We start from the raw sequence: 18,577 nt of genomic DNA, 5'->3' as shown, positions 1-18,577 counted from the left end.
TTTTTTCTTCCCTTTCCCCTCTTTCGTACTTCCACTTTTCTTCAATTCATTTTTTTCTTCTTCTCAATTCTTCATTTTTCTTTCATTCCTTTTTTTTAATTCTTCCCCTTTTTCCTTCGTTGTTTCTTTCTTTGTTTTTTTTTCATTTTATAATTCTTCATTTTTTTCGTTCCTTTTTGTTTTTTTTTTTTCCTTCGCTTTTTTCTCCTTTTTTATTTATATCAACCATTGCCCCTGCTCTCCGCACCCCCCCCCAACCCCACTGTCACTCGTATAATTCCACGCTTTCTCGCTCAATCGCGCGCCATTTTTCTTTTCTTTCTTCTGTTTTTTTTTCTTCCTTTTTTTTCTCTCTCTCTCTTTTTTCTTTTTTTTTTTTTTTCTTTCATCACTCGACATTTATCACGGTACGCTAACCTCAAAATATAATATTTATGAGAAATCGTTCCGTGTTACTTATTGCGGTTTATCGTTTATCCTAATGCAACATGAACGAAAATTATTCGTTTATTTTTTTTTCTTCTTCTTCTTCTTCTTCTTCTTCTTTTATTACTTACATTGACAAATAATATTTGGAAATTACTCTTTGGACATTTCTTTTTCTGATAATTGTCCTTTCATGATTATCTTATAATTAAAATAAATATAAAAGTTAATTAATTATTTTCGATTAAACGAAAAGATTTGCTCTTTATCATTCGAAAAATATAATCGTCGATAAATTTCTAAATATTGTCATGGAGAAAGGAAAAAAAGAAAACGAGAATTAATTCGACTGATCTTCGACGTTGTTCGCCATCTTGAAAGCAAAAAATTGAAAGAAGAAGATCTTTTCATTTTCATTATATATAAAAAAAAAAAAAGAAAGAAAAAATTCATCAAGAAATTTCTTTTCATTGACCAAAAAGAAAAAAGAATTACCTTCGATTGACCCTTGACCTTAACTCGCCATTTTGAAAAATCATCGATCCGTACTAATGGTTCTACGCAATCATTAAAAAAGAAAACAGGAAATATCTTTAAACTTTTATCATAAAAAAAGAAATAAATAAAAAAAAAAGGAATATTTTCAATCGAGCCTCGACCTTGACCCGGCATCTTGAAAAATCATCGATCCGTACTGATGGTTCTACAACCATTAAAAAAAAAAAAAAAAGAAATAGATAACAGGAAATATCTTTTCACTTTTATCATTAAAAAAAAAAAAAAAGGAAAAAAAATTACCTTCGATGGAACCTCGTCCTTGACCCGCCATTTTGAAAAATCATCGATCCGTACTGGTGGTTCTACAATCATTGAAAAAGAAAAAAAGAAAACGAAAACAGGAAATATCTTTATATTTTTATTACAAAAAAAAAAGAAATACCTTCGATCGACCCTCGACCTTAATCCGCCATCTTGAAAAATCATCGATCCGTACTGATGGTTCTACAACCATTAAAAAAAAAAAAAAAAAAGAAATAGAAAACAGGAAATATCTTTTCACTTTTATCATTAAAAAAAAAAAAAAGAAAAAAAATTACCTTCGATGGAACCTCGTCCTTGACCCGCCATTTTGAAAAATCATCGATCCGTACTGGTGGTTCTACAATCATTGAAAAAGAAAAAAAGAAAACGAAAACAGGAAGTATCCTTATATTTTTATTATAAAAAAAAAAAAAGAAAAAAAAAATAAAAAAAAAGAAATACCTTCGATCGACCCTCGACCTTAATCCGCCATCTTGAAAAATCATCGAACCGTCACCGACGACTCACGTAAAAAAAAAAATCTGTTTCTGTTTCAGATTCACGAGCATATGACAAGGGAGGAGATGTTATCGGTGTTTCACACGGGACACGAGTCTGGTAATGATGACATAAAAAAGCAAAAAGAAAAAAAAAAAAAGGAAAAAATGAAAAGAAAAAAAAGGAAGAAAAAGAAAAAGGGGAAAAAACCGTAATAATAATAATAATAATAATAATAATAATAATAAATAATGATGATGATGATGATAATGATGATGTGCAGTTAGAGAGAAGGAAGATGTCTTCCTTGTTCTAAAACTTTGTTTTTTTTTTTTTTTTCGTTCCTTTTTCTTCTTCTTTTTTTCTACCTTTTTTTTTCTCCTTCCTTCCGCGATGAAAGTGATGATTAATGAATCTCGATGGTACTTATACAAACGTTCAGGCCCGTACTTATACTTTCGCAGTGCCCCAAACGTACGATTTTGTCGGATCCAACATTTTTATGATGTATTTTATTTTTTAATGTTCTAGAGATTATTTTTCTGTTTTTTTTTTCCCCTTTAGTTTCTCTTTTTTTTATTTTTTCCTTTATTTCTTTTTTTTTTCTTTTTTTTTTCCCCTCTATATCGTCACTCGTGAAAGTAAATCAGCAGGTGTTCGTCAAAAAAAAAAAAAAAGGAAAAGCAAGAGAGAAACATTAATAAACACAAAAAAAAAATTTGAAACAAAATCCAAAAGAAAAGAAGGAAAAAGATGAGAAGATAAAGAAGAAAAATAAAGAAGGAAAAAAAAGAAAAGAACATGAAATGACTGAAAGAGAAATAAAAACGTAAAAAAGGAAGACGAAGAAAAGGAAAATGGAATAACCAAAAAAAAAAATGAAAAAAGAAAAATAAAAAAGGAGAAGAAAAAGAGAAAGAAAAAAATAATTCCAAACAAAAAAAAAATGATTTCCTCTTTCTATTTTTCTTTTTTCCTTTCATATTTTGCTTATATATATATATATATATATATACGTATAGTTTTTTTTGGAGAGAGGGAGGTAGCAATTATTTTAAGATAGCGATTAAAGTATTTTACGATTGATACGTCCCTGCGAACGTAGACGAAGCAAATGATCATCATTTTTCGAATGATCTCTCGATCTTTCTTATTAAGAATTCTTTTTCCTTCTTTTTTTTCTTTTTTTTTTTTTTCTTCTTTCTTTTTGACTATCGCGCTATCGTCCGATACAAATTCACCGTTGTGATTCATTGGCCAATGAATATTTATGTAGTATCATCTCTCTCCCTCTCTCTCTCTTTCTCTCTCTCTCTCTCTCTCTCTCTCTCTCTCTATAATAAACACACACATATATATATATATATATATATATATAGCAAATTTTTTTTCGAATTATACTGTAATGGATTTCTAATAAGGAGTCAAAAATGTCGAATGTAGAAAAAGAAGAAGAAAAACAAAACTAGAAAGAAAAAAGAAAAAAGAAAAAAGAAAAAAGAATGAGCAGTGAGAAAGAGTGAGAGATAGAGAGAGAGAGAGAGAGAGAGAGAGAGAGAGAGATAAAAACGAAAAAATAAATAAAGAAAGAAGAGGAAGAGGAATAAGAAGAAGAAAAAGGAAAGATAAATAAAGATTAAAAAAACAAAAAAAAGGAAAATAAATAAAGGAGAAGATGAAAAAGAAATATGTCGCCGATGTTGACATACTCTCGAGGATGATTAATTATACTCCGTTTAACTACTCGACGCGCAATTTGTTGTTGTTGTTGTTGTTGTTGTTGTTAGTTTCTTTTTCTTTCCTTTTTTTTCTCTCCTTTCTCTTTTCAATATCCCGATCCTTATGAATTAATTTTTTCTTCAATTCTTCCAACAGATTAATGTTTATATTTATTTCATTTTTGTTTTGTTTTTCTTTTAGCTCGTATTTCTATTTCTTTTTCGTTCTTTTTTTCTCGTTTTTTTTTCTTTTTTTCTTTTTTTTTTTTTTTTTGGAAATATCTCATTCCCGATCAATTAATTCTTCACTTTATTCTGATAGATTAATGTTTATTTTTTTTTCATTTTTTTTTTTTTGTTTTTTTTTGTTTCTTGTTCTTTTTCTTTTCTTGTCAGACGTAATAGTTTTTCTATTTTTTTCTTCCTTTCCGGAGATATAAAGGAATGTGATTATTATGTTGCTGTTCGATTTATTTTTTAGAAATAATAATTTTTTAAATAAGAATAAATATATATATATATATATTTCAATATTGTAATTGCAATAATAATAATAATAATATAAATTAAAATAATATATACATTAATATATAGTTATAATATTTAAATATATATATATTTATATATATATTTATTATTTTAACTTGTTATTATATATTTATATTTATATATAATTAATATATAATTATAATATTTAAATATCTTTTCAAATATATTTTTATATATATTTTTTAAATATATATATATAGATATTTAAACTATTCCATTTATTTATTATATATTTATATATATTTCTATTATATATTATATATATTTATATTTATATATAATTAATATATAATTATAATATTTAAATATCTACTTTTCAAATATATTTTTATATATATTTTTTAAATTATATATATATATATATATATATATATATATATATATAGTTATTTAAACTATTCCATTTATTTATTATATATTTATATATATTTCTATTATATATTATATATATTTATATTTATATATAATTAATATATAATTATAATATTTAAATATCTACTTTTCAAATATATTTTTATATATATTTTTTAAATTATATATATATATATATATATATATATATATAGTTATTTAAACTATTCCATTTATTTATTATATATTTATATTTATATGTAATCAACAAATGATTATAATATTTACATATATATTTTTTAAATATCTTTCTATATATTTTTTTTAAATATAAATATATATATATATTTATATATATATATATATATATAAACTGTTCCATTTATTTATTATATATTTTTATTTATATATAATTATTATATAATTATAATATTTAAATATATACTTTTCAAATATATTTTTATATATATTTTTTAAATATGTTTCTATACATTTTTTTTAAATATATATATATATATAAACTGTTCCATTTGTTTATTATATATCTACATTTATACATTTATATATTTATATATTTATATATTTATATATATATATATATATGTTTATAAAATTATTTTCAGTACCCTCGTATGAAATCGTGCCAGTATTGCACTCGGTGAATAAAAGAAGTTCTGAAAAAAAAACGGAGATACATTTGAAGGCATTTGGTAGCGATATTAATCTGACATTGAAACCAACGAGAGGATTATTGTCGCCTAATCAGTTGCCAATGTGGACCGTAACAAAGAACGATTCTCATCCTGATGGTCTTCGTTACGAGCGCGTATTGGAAGTAAGTTGTAATTATTATTTCTTGTCTTTTATTTTTCCTCGTTCTTCTTTCTTTTTCTTCTTTTTTTTTCTTTTTTCTTTAATTATTCTTTTTTTTTTCCTTCTAAATTAACAATTTGTTAATCATCTTCCTTTGTTTTACTAATTATCATTCCTTTTGTCTCTTCTTTCTTTTTCTCTCTTTTTTTTTTTTTTTTTTCAATTTTATCGATTTCGTTGTCCTTCTTTTTCTTTTTTCTTTTCTTTTTTTTTCCTCCTTTAATTTATCGATTTCGTTGTCCTTCTTACTTTTTTCTCTTTTTTTTTTCTTTTTTTTTTACTTTTTTAATTTATCGGTTTCGTTGGCCTTTTTGCTTTTTTTTACTTTGTTTTTTTTTGATTATCATTTGGTTGTCTCTACAACTTTGTTTTTCTTTTTTTTTTTTTTTGTTTTTTTTTTTTTAATTATCATTTCGTAATTCCTCAAACTTTTTTTTTTTTTTTGTTAATTACCATTTCGTTGTTTATCTTTTTCTTATATATTTTCTTTTTTTTTTTTCATCATTTCGTTGTTCTTCTTTGTTTTTTTTCTTTTTTTTTTTGATTCCATCGTTTTTTTCTTTTTCTCATTTAATTATCATTTCGTTATCTCTGCTATCATTGTTCCTCTTTCTTGTTTATTTTTTTATTTTTTTTTTTTTAATGTCTTTTTCTTTTCAATTATCATTTCACAATTTGTCATTTATTATTATCATTATTATCATTAATTGTCATATATCATATTTTAATTATCATTCCGTTGTCTTTGTCTTTCTTTTCTTTTTTTGTTAATCATCATTTCGTCGTTCTTCTTTCATTCTTAATTTCTTTTCTTTTTCTTTTTTTTTTAATCGTTATTTCTCAACTGTAATTTTTTTTTTCTCGTAATTATCACATCGTTGCTCTTCTTTCATTCTTTTTTTCTTTTTTCTATTTTTCTTTATCTTTCCACCTTTTCAATCACCTCTTCGCAATTTCATATTCTCTTTTCCCCTTTTTGATCATTATTATCCTAATTTTCGTAATTGGAAAAAAAAAATATTCATTTCGTTCCCCCTTCCTTCTCCTTTTTCATTTTTTATTTTCTTTTTTTTTTCTTCTTCTTTTCTGCTTTTCCATTTTTTTTCTTCTTCTTTTTTTTTTTTTTTCATTTTTTTCTAGACCGACGCCGATATCGGTGACATCTATCAAGATACAAGAAACATGGCGTCGATTCTACTGCACCAGGACGCGAATGGGAAAGTGCTCGTTGTAAGGAACCCATTCTTTCTTAATCTTTCTTTCGACATCGTTCCATTATCTTACAGGCCGTCATTTCGTCAACGTGGTACGACTTACCCAGCTACCGTGTCATAATTATAACAATATCCACGATTCCACTATCCTTAACACAGTAAAACTCTCGTTTCTGGAAGGCCACGTTGACAATGTCTTTCACACTTTTTTACCTTTTTATTTTTATTCTGTATTATTTATTTTTTCTTTTCTCTTTTTTTTCTTTTTTTTTTTCGTTCCTTTTTGCCCTCATTCTTCGCATCCTCCTTTTTTCAACAACGGCAACGGTATAATAATGACTTGTTGAGAGAAGTGAGGTTAGGTGAGATTAGATAGGAGTGAGTAAGAGATAGAAATAGTTAGAGCGATTGAGTGAGATGCTGTTTAAACGATTAATGAGTACAATTTAAGAAGAAAATTATTATTTGTCGTTAGTATTTTTCTTTTTCGTATATTTTCAGTTTGTTTAAGTACTAAATTAGTCGAAATGGTAATATGCGTTTGTTTGTTTGTATACCCGTAGTAATTTTACAAGTAGGTTTAAGAAAAATAGAAAAAGAAAAAGACAAAAAAATCAGGAATATGTAATTTTACTGTTTAGTCTTTAAAAAGGAGAAAGAAAAAAATATATTTGCGAGTATATATATATATATATATAATTTTACAGTGGGCTTAAAAAACAAAGAGAGAATTAAGATGGCAGCGGGCGGGCGGGGAGAGGTGGGGGAAGGAAATATTCCAAATACGTAATTTTTACAGTGCGTTTGAATAAAAAAATATGTGGAAAGTATAAAGAAATATTAAAAAAAAAAAAAAGAAAGAGAAAGGATAAAAAAAAAGAACAGAAATTATCGAGACATAAGGAAAAAAATGATTCTTTCTAATTGAATCGTTATCGTTTATTATATTCTCTGTCTCTCTCTTTAAAAAAAAAAAAAAAAAAATATTCAAAATATTCGAAATAAGCAAATCTCTCTTAACTACTGTAAATAAATATAAAAATTAATCCAAAAAAAATATTCACTCGATTTCTAACGTTGAATCGTTATGATTTATTATATGCTCTGTCTCTTTCAAGAACAAAAAAAGGAAAAGGAAAAACGAAAGAAAAGAAAAGAAAAAAAAAATGAAAAAGAAAAAAGAGGGAGGAAAGAGAAAAAAATTCTAAACATAAATCAAAAACGAAATTATCCAAAGTATACCTTACCTACTGTAAAAAAAAAAAAAGAGATATAAATAAATACAAATAAATGCAAAAAAAAAAAGTATTCAAAAAAATATCCACTCGATTGCTAATCGTTGTTCATATACTCTCTATCTCTTCTTCTTCTTCTTCTTTTTCTTCAAAAAAAAAAAAAAAAAAAAAAAAAAAAGAAAAAAAATTGTAACAAAAAAAAAATTAATATTATATTCCTTTGACATCTAAATGAATAGTAATCGTTTACAGTCGTGATCGAGACGTCCATCTTTCAATGAAAAAGAAGAGAAATAAGACAAAAAAGACACAAAAAAAGAAAAGGAAAAAAAAATGGAAAAAAAAAAGTGTAAAAAGAAAACAAAGAAATTTCGATCGAACCGATCGTTACCTACAAAAAATAAAAAGAAAAGAAAAGAAGAAGAAAAAAAAAAAGGAGAGAATAAAAAAATTGAGAAAGAAATTCCAATATGTATAAAAAAAAGAATATATATATATATATATATATATATATATATACATACGTATAAAAAAAAATATATAGAAAATATATATATACAAAAAAAAAAAAAATACAGAATAAAAAATAAAAACGAACAAAATCATTCGTCCCATTTGTTCAAAACTGAACGGACAAGAACCCCCCATCGACATTGTACGTTTGCTTTGAGCAGAGGAAAAAAAAAAGGAAAAAAAAAGAAAAAAGAAAAGAAAAAAAAAAAGAAGTAGCAGGAAAAAAACAGGGGGAAAAAAAACACACATAAATAAAAAAAATATGACCGACATAGCTATTTAAATAACACCATGTACACTCATATATATTGCGCAATACGTTTGTCGAGGTATCAAAGATAACTCGATTATGATGTTGGACGATCGCACTCACTATATTTTCTAAAAACGTCTAATAACGTCTAATACTTTAAACTAATACGTTCGAGGAATATATATACATATATATATATATATATATATATATTTTTTTTTTTTAAACGTTACGTAATTAAATTCAAAGAACATACTTTTCGCTACTTTACGAAACCACAAACGGCACTAATACCATCATAAACCTACCATCATTGTCATCATAGTCATCGTCGTTGTCATCGTCATCGTCGTCGTTGTCGTCGTCGACACTATTACAATCATACCACCATCGTACTCACTGATTTAGTAGAGAACGTTTATTGAGTCCTCTTTGAGTTATTTTTTTTTTTTTCTTTTTTTTTATGTCTCCTATTAAAGAAAATTATTATTAAAATGCGGGTACAACAAGCGCGTGTGCAACTGCCTCGCGACATTTAATCTTTTAAAAAAAACGTAGGAAAGAAGAAGAAAGAAAAGAGAGAGAGAGAGAGGAAAAAAAAAGGAAAAAAAAATTATGAAGAAAAAAAAACGCGTAAAAGGTTAAGGGGCTAGGGATGTGGGTGGAGAGGGGGGGAGGGGGACAGACGTTTCGTAAGGATTCTATTTTTTTTTATTTTCATCTTTTTTTCCTCTTCCTCTTCTTCTTCTTCCTTTTCTTCTTCTTCTTCTTCTTCTTCTTCTTTTTTTTTTTTTTGATCTTCTATTTTATTCGTTCGCTTTATTTCGAAATTACTATTTCTTCTTTTTTTTTCGTTTTTTCTTTTTTGTTTTCTTTTTTCTTTTTTTGTTTTCTATTTTTTGTTTTTTCCTGTGGTCTCTTTTTTCATTATTTTTATTATCATTCGTTCACTTCATTTCTCGAAGCTTCATTTCTCTTTTTCGTTTCTTTTTTTTTCTTTTTTTCCTTTTTTCTTTTTTTTTTTTTTCTTGGATTCAATCGCTCTCCTTCGTAACTCCATTTTCTTTTTATTTCTTTTTTACTTTTTCTTTTTTATTTTTTGTACTTTCTCTTTTTCTTTTTCTTTTTCTCTTATCTGACAATCAACACGCATGATAAGAAAGTAGGGTCGACGATTATTTATTTATTTATTTTTTTTTTTTTTTTCTGAACAATCGATGATGATGATAATCATTTTTTTTTTTGTTTTCTTTTTTCTTAAAACGAATCAATTCTTAATCGGCCGGCCCAAGGGGTGGGAGAGATCGGGGTGCGTGTGGGCGGATTGATTTTAGTTGATTTGAGATGCCAAATGTTCTTGGGCGATTTTGAAAACGAACGAACAAACAAATAAACAAACAGACAAACAATGAAAAAAGTAAAAAAGAAAAGAAATTGATTAAAAATTGATCAACAAAATTGATTGCTTTTCGTCGGTATTATTTTCCTTTTTCCTTTTTCTTTTTTAATCCCGAGGAAACGATTTATTTGAATGAAAAAAACTAAAAAAATGAAAATGAAAATAAAATGAAAATGAAATGAAAATGAAATGAAAATGAAATGAATATAAAATAAAGAAATGAAAATGAAAATAAAATGAAAATGAAAGTAAAATAAAATAAAAAAATGAAAATGAATATAAAATAAAGAAATGAAAATGAAAATAAAATGAAAATGAAAGTAAAATAAAATAAAAAAATGAAAATGAAAATAAAATGAAAATGAAATGAAAATGAAAGTAAAATAAAATAAAAAAATGAAAATGAAAATAAAATGAAAATGAAATGAAAATGAAAGTAAAATAAAATAAAAAAATGAAAATGAGAATAAAATGGAAATGAAATGAAAATAAAATAAAAGTAAAAATGAAAATGAAATGATAATAAAATAAAAATGAAAAAGGAAAAAAAATATTTCCCGGCAATTGTCCTTGAACGAAATATATTTACATTCTTATATATATATATATATATATATATATATATATATATTTTTTTTTTTGTTTTTTCTTTTCTTTTGATCATTCTTAAAAATTATTTTCGATTGATTATTCATAATAAACAATGCATCTAAATAAATAAAATGATAATCTACAATACTATATTAAACGTCGATATGATCGGATCTATTTGAATCGATCTATTCGATCCTCATTCGGAATATATGCTGAATCGATGGATTCACTAAAAAAAAAAAGAAAAAAAGAAAAAAAAAAATAAATAAATAAATAAAAATAAAATAATAAAAGAAAAAAAAAAACAATTCCTTTTACCTAGATACTTTCATACGGTTTAAATTTTTAACGTTGTTCACGTAACCTTATTTACACGGCTTCCACAAACTATTGCGAAGTCAATTTATGCTGCTATCACTATACCTCCTCCCCCACCCACACACCCCACCCTGTAATACCACTGTCACCTCCCACCTTCAGCGCTCCCAATCACGCACACCGCGACCATGCCACATTAGTTACCTTAACATCTTTCGTAATGATAGCGAGAGCAATCCTATGAAAAAAAAAAAATAAATAAATAAATAAATAAATAAATAAAAAAGAAATACAAAAGAAATAATAATGATAATAAAATAAAAAAAAGAGAGGAAAATAATGATCAAAAATTTACATGAAAAAGATCGTCGCGATATAAAAAATAAATAAATAAATAAATAAATAAAGAAGTAAAAAAGAAATACAAAAATGAAAATAATAATAATAATAATAATAATAAAATAAAAAAAGAGAGAAAAAAAATGATCAAAAATTTACATGAAAATGATCGTCGCGATATAAAAAATAAATAAATAAATAAATAAATAAATAAATAAATAAAGAAGTAAAAAAGAAATACAAAAATGAAAATAATAATAATAATAATAATAATAATAATAATAAAATAAAAAAAGAGAGGAAAAAAATGATAAAAAATTTACATGATAATGATCGTAGTCACGAATGAATCATTATGAAATTCATAATCAAAATATTTTCGTGGGCGAACGTAAGATTCGTCGATATTTAATTTATTAATATGAACTCTCTCGTTTGGATAATGACAGACAGAGAGACGGAAAGAGAGAGAAAGAGAGAGAGAGAGAGAGAGATACCCACACATACATACATATTCACACGCACATGAACACACATTCGTTTATGAGGACAATGAATTTATTAATATGGAAAAGAAATATCGTACGAAAAAAAAAATTACTTATAATCAACAACTTTTTCATCGTAAAGTCATTGAAAATCATCGATGTATATTATTCGTTGAATAATTATGTTGAATCATTGACAAATCTTCTCGTAGATATTTCGTTTTGTATCATCGACGAATTTATTCGTAATATTATCGTTAGATCGTTGTAAAATTGTTTTCGAAGAACACATTTTATCGATCATTGACGTAATTCATTCGTTTGATTATTTTTTTTAATCATTTTTTTTTTTTTTACAAATTTATTCTTACGTAATTGTTATATCATTGACGTATTTATTCGTAGATAATTGTTAATCATTGACAATATATATATTCGTAGATAATTGTAAATCATTGATTAATTCTTTCGTAGATATTTCTTATATCATTAACATGAAATATATTCGTAAATAATTGTAAATCATTGACGAATATATTTTTGTATATAAACGTTAAAAATTATTGATGACATTTTTCATAATTAAATTTTTTTTATATATATTTATGTATATATATATATATATATATGTGTGTGTGTTTATATAAATAATAGATTAGTATAATTTAATATATATACACATTGTAAATCATTTTTAACGAATTTTAAACTTATTTGATAGTTAATAAAAATAACATTTCCGTCTTATTAATCACATGAATGAATTTTTGATTAATCCTAATTCATTCATAAAAACCAATTAATATTAGTTGGCTAACTATAAAATGTAAAAAATGGGAATACCTAATCGAATCAAATATTACCCAATAATTCTCATAAGATTTTAAGAAGTTATGTTTTTGAAATCCGATGATCAAAGTTATGACCATTTTGACATTTCTCTTATTGGTTATTCATTAAATACCGTCATTTTATTTGCGGTTTCTCTCATAGAAATTCATTACAATAACTTGATATAACAAAAAAAAAAAAGGGGGGGAAAATGAAAATTTACGATCATTTTACGTATACACACAAACACACACACACACACACACACATATACACGATAATTAATCAACGCATATGTATTACATATTACGTAATTAAAGAAACAGAAAAAAAGAGAAAATATCGAATGATTGTAAAAGAAAAAAGTAACGAGAAATACGACGGCCATATTTGTTTGTTTTTGCATTAATGCATTAAGAAAAGAGACAAAGTAGTTCGTAAAAAATGAAACAAGGCTGTAATTTCTTCTTTCTTTTTTCTCTTTTATTTTTGTTTTTTTTTTTGTTTTTCTTCTTTTTTTTTCTGTTGAATTAAAATATTTCGAAAGAAGATAAAAGAAGACGTTGGCAAGAGTAAAAGTAACAAGAAACATGGCGGCCATCTTTGTCGTTTTTCTTTAGCTTTAAGCAACTAAAAATCAAAATTAATTTGACGAATATTTCGACTCGAATAGAAGGAAAAAAAACGAAGAAAACAAAATAGAAAGAAAAGAAAAAATAATTAGAAAAATTTATCTAAAAATTTTTAAATCGATCAAAAAGCAATCATTTTCCCCACTCCTCTCTTAAAGTTCAAAGTGTAATCATCATTAGTACTAATCACGCTGCTATAGGTATATATAATAATAATAATAATATATATATATATATATATATATATGTATGTACATATATATATATATATATATATATATGTATATGTATATACCTATAACCATGAGAACATACCATTACATAATGGAACGTTAAAGCGTTGTTCTAAGTGACCCCATGTCTTTTGACCTTTCGCTTTCACTCCCCCACCTTCCACCCTTTATCCCTCTTCCTCTTCCTTCTGACCAATCTACACGTAAGTACGTACATATATTTACCTCTCCAACTGTATATCGAACTATCATGTCTGCTCGTATTCCTTGTAACTACGACGTTGAGTAACCTGATAAGGTCACTGTACTGTTAACGTCTCTTTTTCCTATGTACCCATATCCCGTAGAAAAAAAATATTCCAATAAGAAAAAAAAATATATATACATATATATACATAGAGAGAGAGAGAGAGAGAGAGAGAGAGAGAGAGAGAGAGAGAGAAAGAGAAAGAATATATACATATAAAATATGAAAAAGAAATTGAAAAAAATATGTATATTTGTATTTTTTATTATATACATAACATATACATATATTTCAATATATAAAATATATATATATTACATTTTAATATATTAAATATATATATTACATTTTAATATATATAAATATATATGTATTACATTTTAATATATATAAATATATATATATATTTATATATTATATATATATATATATATATATATATATATAATAAAAGTGACACACACATACACACAGATATATATCCCATATAACATGACTTTTAAAGAATATATATATGTACATATACACACACACACACACACACACACATATATATGTATAATATAATATAAATTTAGTTCGGTAATAATAAAATTGTTTTGTCGTCGTGCAACATATAATCGGCCATATTTAATATTCATTATTTTTATATATATATATATATATAAAAATTTATATGAAATTAATTGTTATTAATAAATAATTCAAATAATAATTTATACTTTATCGTTTAGGATGGCAACATCGGTTCGGAACTTGTGATACGTCCGCTTCCAGAACGTGTTATCCAAGATGTCGTCAACAAAAATATCAGTCTAATGAATTCAATATTATTACCAAATCTAACGAACGTCTTGATGAACGATTTAAATTATACGAATCATCATGTTGTTTATAAAAAATATAGTAAACCAATCGACGACGAGTATAGCGATTATGGTAAGTCATTTTTTATTCGAAACATATTTTTTACCTTTTTATTATATATAAACAATTAATCAATCATCTGAATTTATATACATGTATATAAATGTGCATATATATATATATATATATATATATATATATATTTCTTTTTTTCTATTCTTTCTAATGTATCATCTAATATTTTTGTTTTTCTTTTTATCTACTAACAAATCACGTGACATCTTTTTTTTTTCTTTTTTTTTTTATGTAAACCATTTCTTTCTTCGTTTCTTTTCTCTTTTTTTTTTCTTTTTTTTTTTTTTCTTTTTAATCTCACAACATTTATTCTCTTTTCGTTTTTCTTTTCAGCGTTAATGGAGCCCGATCATATTGCCAAAAAATACAGAACGAAACGTTCATTGTCGAACAGATCGAAACGAGAAGCTCCGTACGTTATTTATCCAGAAATTCTTTGTATCGTTGATTACGATGGATACAGGTAAACATTTTCTTAATAATAATAATAATAATAATAATAATAATAATAATAATAGTGATGATTGAAAGAAAGAATAATTGAAGAAAAAAATAAAAAAAAATAAAAAAAATGAGAATTTCGATTCTTTCAAATATCTTCAATCGTTCGTAAACATTTACGTCCAGTCAGACTCGACATTTTCTTTTTTTCTTTTTTTTTCTTTTTTTTTTCAAATTCGTCATATGTTTCGAAAATATATATGCTATAATAAATATATGTAAAAAATATATAAAATATATATGTAATTATTTTGAGCGTTAAAAAAAATAATATGTATGTTTATAATTTAATTAAAAAATAATTTTCATTATGAAACAAAATATATATATATACAATTAAGTTGGAAAAATTAAGATTTAGGATGAAAAAGTATATGAAAGAAATGGAACGTAAATGAAACGAAACAAAAATAAAAATGTAAAAAATAAAAAAAAAAATATATATATATACATATACATATATATATATACATATACATATATATATATATATATATATACATATATATATATACATATGTATATTATTTCGCAGACTTCACGGAGGTGATAATGTCCAAATAAAAAGGTACTTCGTATCATTTTGGAATGGGGTTGATTTGAGGTATAAATTATTAAAAGGACCAAAAATACGTATCAGCATTGCCGGTATAATAATATCGAGGGTGAGTATTTTCTGTTTCTTTTTCTGTATTTCTTTGTTTTCTTTTTATCTTTTTTGTCGAAACTGCAAAACAAAAGAATCTTTCCCTTGAAACAAAAAAAAAAGGAAGAATCGAAAAAAAAAAGAATCTTTTATTACATTCAATAGAACGTTAATTAATTAAAGAGAAATAAGATAATTAATAAATAATAATAATATAAAAAATAAATAATTGATTAACAATAATGATAATAATAATAATAATAATAATAATAATAATAATAATAATAATAATAATAATAATAATAATAATAATATAAAAAAAAAGAAGAAAAAGAAGAAGAAACACAACAACAATGACAATAATAATAACAACTATACTGATAATAATAAAAATAAAAATAATAAAAATAACAATAATAATAATAATAATAATAATAATAATAATAATAATAATAATAATAATAATAATCATATGTATATATAATATTTGTACATTTTCTTTTTTTTTTTTTTTTTTTTTTTTTTTAGGGTAGAGACGCAACGCCATATTTGGAAAGAAATCGCGTTGGAAGGGATGCCATTGATTCGGCAGCTGCTCTTACCGACATGGGAAAATATCTTTTTCGAGAGAGAAGACTTCCTGTATACGATATCGCCGTTGCAGTGACGAAGTAAGCGTGACCGTTTCATACATATATATATATATATATATATATATATATATATATATATATATATATTATATACACACGTACTTTTACATACACACGCATATATATATATATATATATATGTATATAAACAAAAATGTGTATAAATGTATGTGTGTATTTATATATGTATAAATACGCATATCTATACGTACATAAATATATATATATATATATTAGGTTGGAAACTATGAAACGGGGATTGAATGAAAATAAATAACTAAACAAAAACGCCCGTTTCATAGTTTACAACCTAATACTTATATATTAGATTGGAAACTATGAAACGGGCATTGAATGAAAATAAATAACTAAACAAAATTCCCCGTTTCATAGTTTCCAACCTAATATCTACACGTATATGTATATTTAGATATATATATATATATATATATGTGTGTGAGTGTGTGTTTGTGTGTGTGTGTATTTATATATGTATAAATATGTATATCTATACGTATATGTATATTTATATATATATATATATATATATATATATATATGTATATATATATATATGTATATGTATGTATATATATATATACATATAAATGTGTGTATGCTATGAAAAAAAAAAAATAGATATACACATATATATTAATATAATAACAATGTTTATGTTAATCGTCGACTTGAACCAAAGAAATGCATTCGCATTCTCGATCGATAACAACGTTTAGAAATATTACTAAATCTTGAAACAAGGATTTAATATGAAACAAGAATAATAATTAAAATATATATTAATAATAATATTTAATAATTTCTAATCTCATGCAATAATGAAATCGAATTAATTATATGTGATATTGAAAAAAAGAAAAGAAGAGGACAAAAAAAGAAAATAGAGGAAAAAAAGAAAAAGAGGGGAACAATATCGTTAGAAAAGAAATTCTTCGTTCTTGTTTCACGATTGAATTCGTTAAAGTGATAATTTATAATAATAAAAATATATAGATATATCGAGATACTTAATAAATTCTTCACAGCATATTGATGATTTCATACTGCCGATTTTTATTCCGAAAAACAGGTATGATATGTGCCGTCGTAGGAAAGGCGGCCGCTGCACTAAGGGAACTGCCGGTATGGTTTATTACATAGCGAACACGCTTCATTTATATTATTTTTATTTATCTTATAACGTAATTATTATATACATATATACATATATATATATATATATGTGTATATGTATATATGTATTATTGTTTGTCACCTTAACTTCTGTATATAGTACCACCGTTTTAGTTTTAATTTTTAACAAAGGTAATCATTAATTACGGGAGAGACATTTTGTTTTTTCTCTAATACTTCTTTTCAAACAAAAAAACATTTTTTTTATTTTTTTTTTATTTTTTTTTTATTTTTTTTTTTAATTAGAAACTGATCAGGAATTTTTATTGGAGACTTTTATATGAAAAGGAATAGGATTAGAATTTATTTCGGAAATTTTTTTTTAGATGATGTCATTAGAAAAAAAATAAAAAAAGATTGGAAATGATTAGAAGTCGTCTAGAAATTTTTTTATTGGAAATTTTCGATTAAAAATCGAATTTCTTTTTTTTTTTTTTTTTTTTTTTTTTTAGAAATTTATATTAGAAATTAGACAGTTTAATTAGAAATTGTTTAGGGAAAATTGATTATAGAATATTTAGAAATGTTTAATTAGAATTGTTTAGATGACTCTGATTTGAAACTGGTTTTGAAATTTTTCATAAGAAATTGTTTAGAAAATTTTATTAAAATTCTTTAGAAAACATCGATCGAAGAAATGATTCGAAAAAAATTCGATTAGAAATTCTTTTAGAAAATCTTGTTGATTACAAATTTTTCAAACATATGTTTAGAAATTCTGATTTAGAAATTTCATTAGAAAATCTTATTACAACAAATTATTCCCAACAATTCGTTTATCAATTTTTCTGATAATTTCTTTAAACATTTTTCCAAATGTTTCAATTTGAAAATATGTTTTAGAACAATTTTTCAAGTTTACCAATATTCCTTCTAAAAGTGTTTCTAGTAATTTTTATAAAAAAAAAAAAAAAGAAAAAAAAAAAAAAAAAAAAAAAATTCATTTTTCATCTCCTAACGAAAAACAAAGATGTCTCTCTTATTAATTGGCCTAATATCGTTGAGTAGACTTATTATAATTTAAACAAAAATTTGATACGCTTTTTTTTTTTTATAGATTTGTTAAAGCTTCCTGCAATATATCTATTATCATAAGTAGTTAATAAAATAGTAGACAAGTAGTAGTCGT

At 24.0% G+C, this 18,577-nt stretch overlaps 1 protein-coding gene across 5 annotated transcripts in view; it reads left to right on the top strand.

Moving 5' to 3' along the window:
• sona (sol narae metalloprotease) overlaps positions 1–18,577 on the top strand; it is a 78,497-nt gene that overhangs the window by 47,469 nt on the left and 12,451 nt on the right. For 4 of the 5 annotated variants that reach the window (XM_085664172.1, XM_035877525.2, XM_085664171.1 and 1 more), the window contains 7 exons: positions 1,785–1,845; positions 4,967–5,178; positions 6,357–6,446; positions 14,247–14,451; positions 14,788–14,917; positions 15,491–15,620; positions 16,130–16,272. In XM_085664172.1, the coding sequence (XP_085520298.1) occupies positions 1,785–1,845; positions 4,967–5,178; positions 6,357–6,446; positions 14,247–14,451; positions 14,788–14,917; positions 15,491–15,620; positions 16,130–16,272 (971 nt within the window). Of the gene's footprint in view, positions 1–1,784; positions 1,846–4,966; positions 5,179–6,356; positions 6,447–14,246; positions 14,452–14,787; positions 14,918–15,490; positions 15,621–16,129; positions 16,273–17,344; positions 17,398–18,577 lie in introns of all 5 variants that reach the window. The other variant, XM_035877524.2, reaches the window with a different exon arrangement.

The sequence above is a fragment of the Vespa mandarinia genome, chromosome 25 (genome assembly GCF_050613455.1).
Source record: "Vespa mandarinia isolate Hongniang chromosome 25, ASM5061345v1, whole genome shotgun sequence".
NCBI lineage: Eukaryota > Metazoa > Arthropoda > Insecta > Hymenoptera > Vespidae > Vespa > Vespa mandarinia.
Note: the sequence above shows the minus strand (reverse complement) of the source record. Positions and strands in the feature narration are given on the sequence as shown.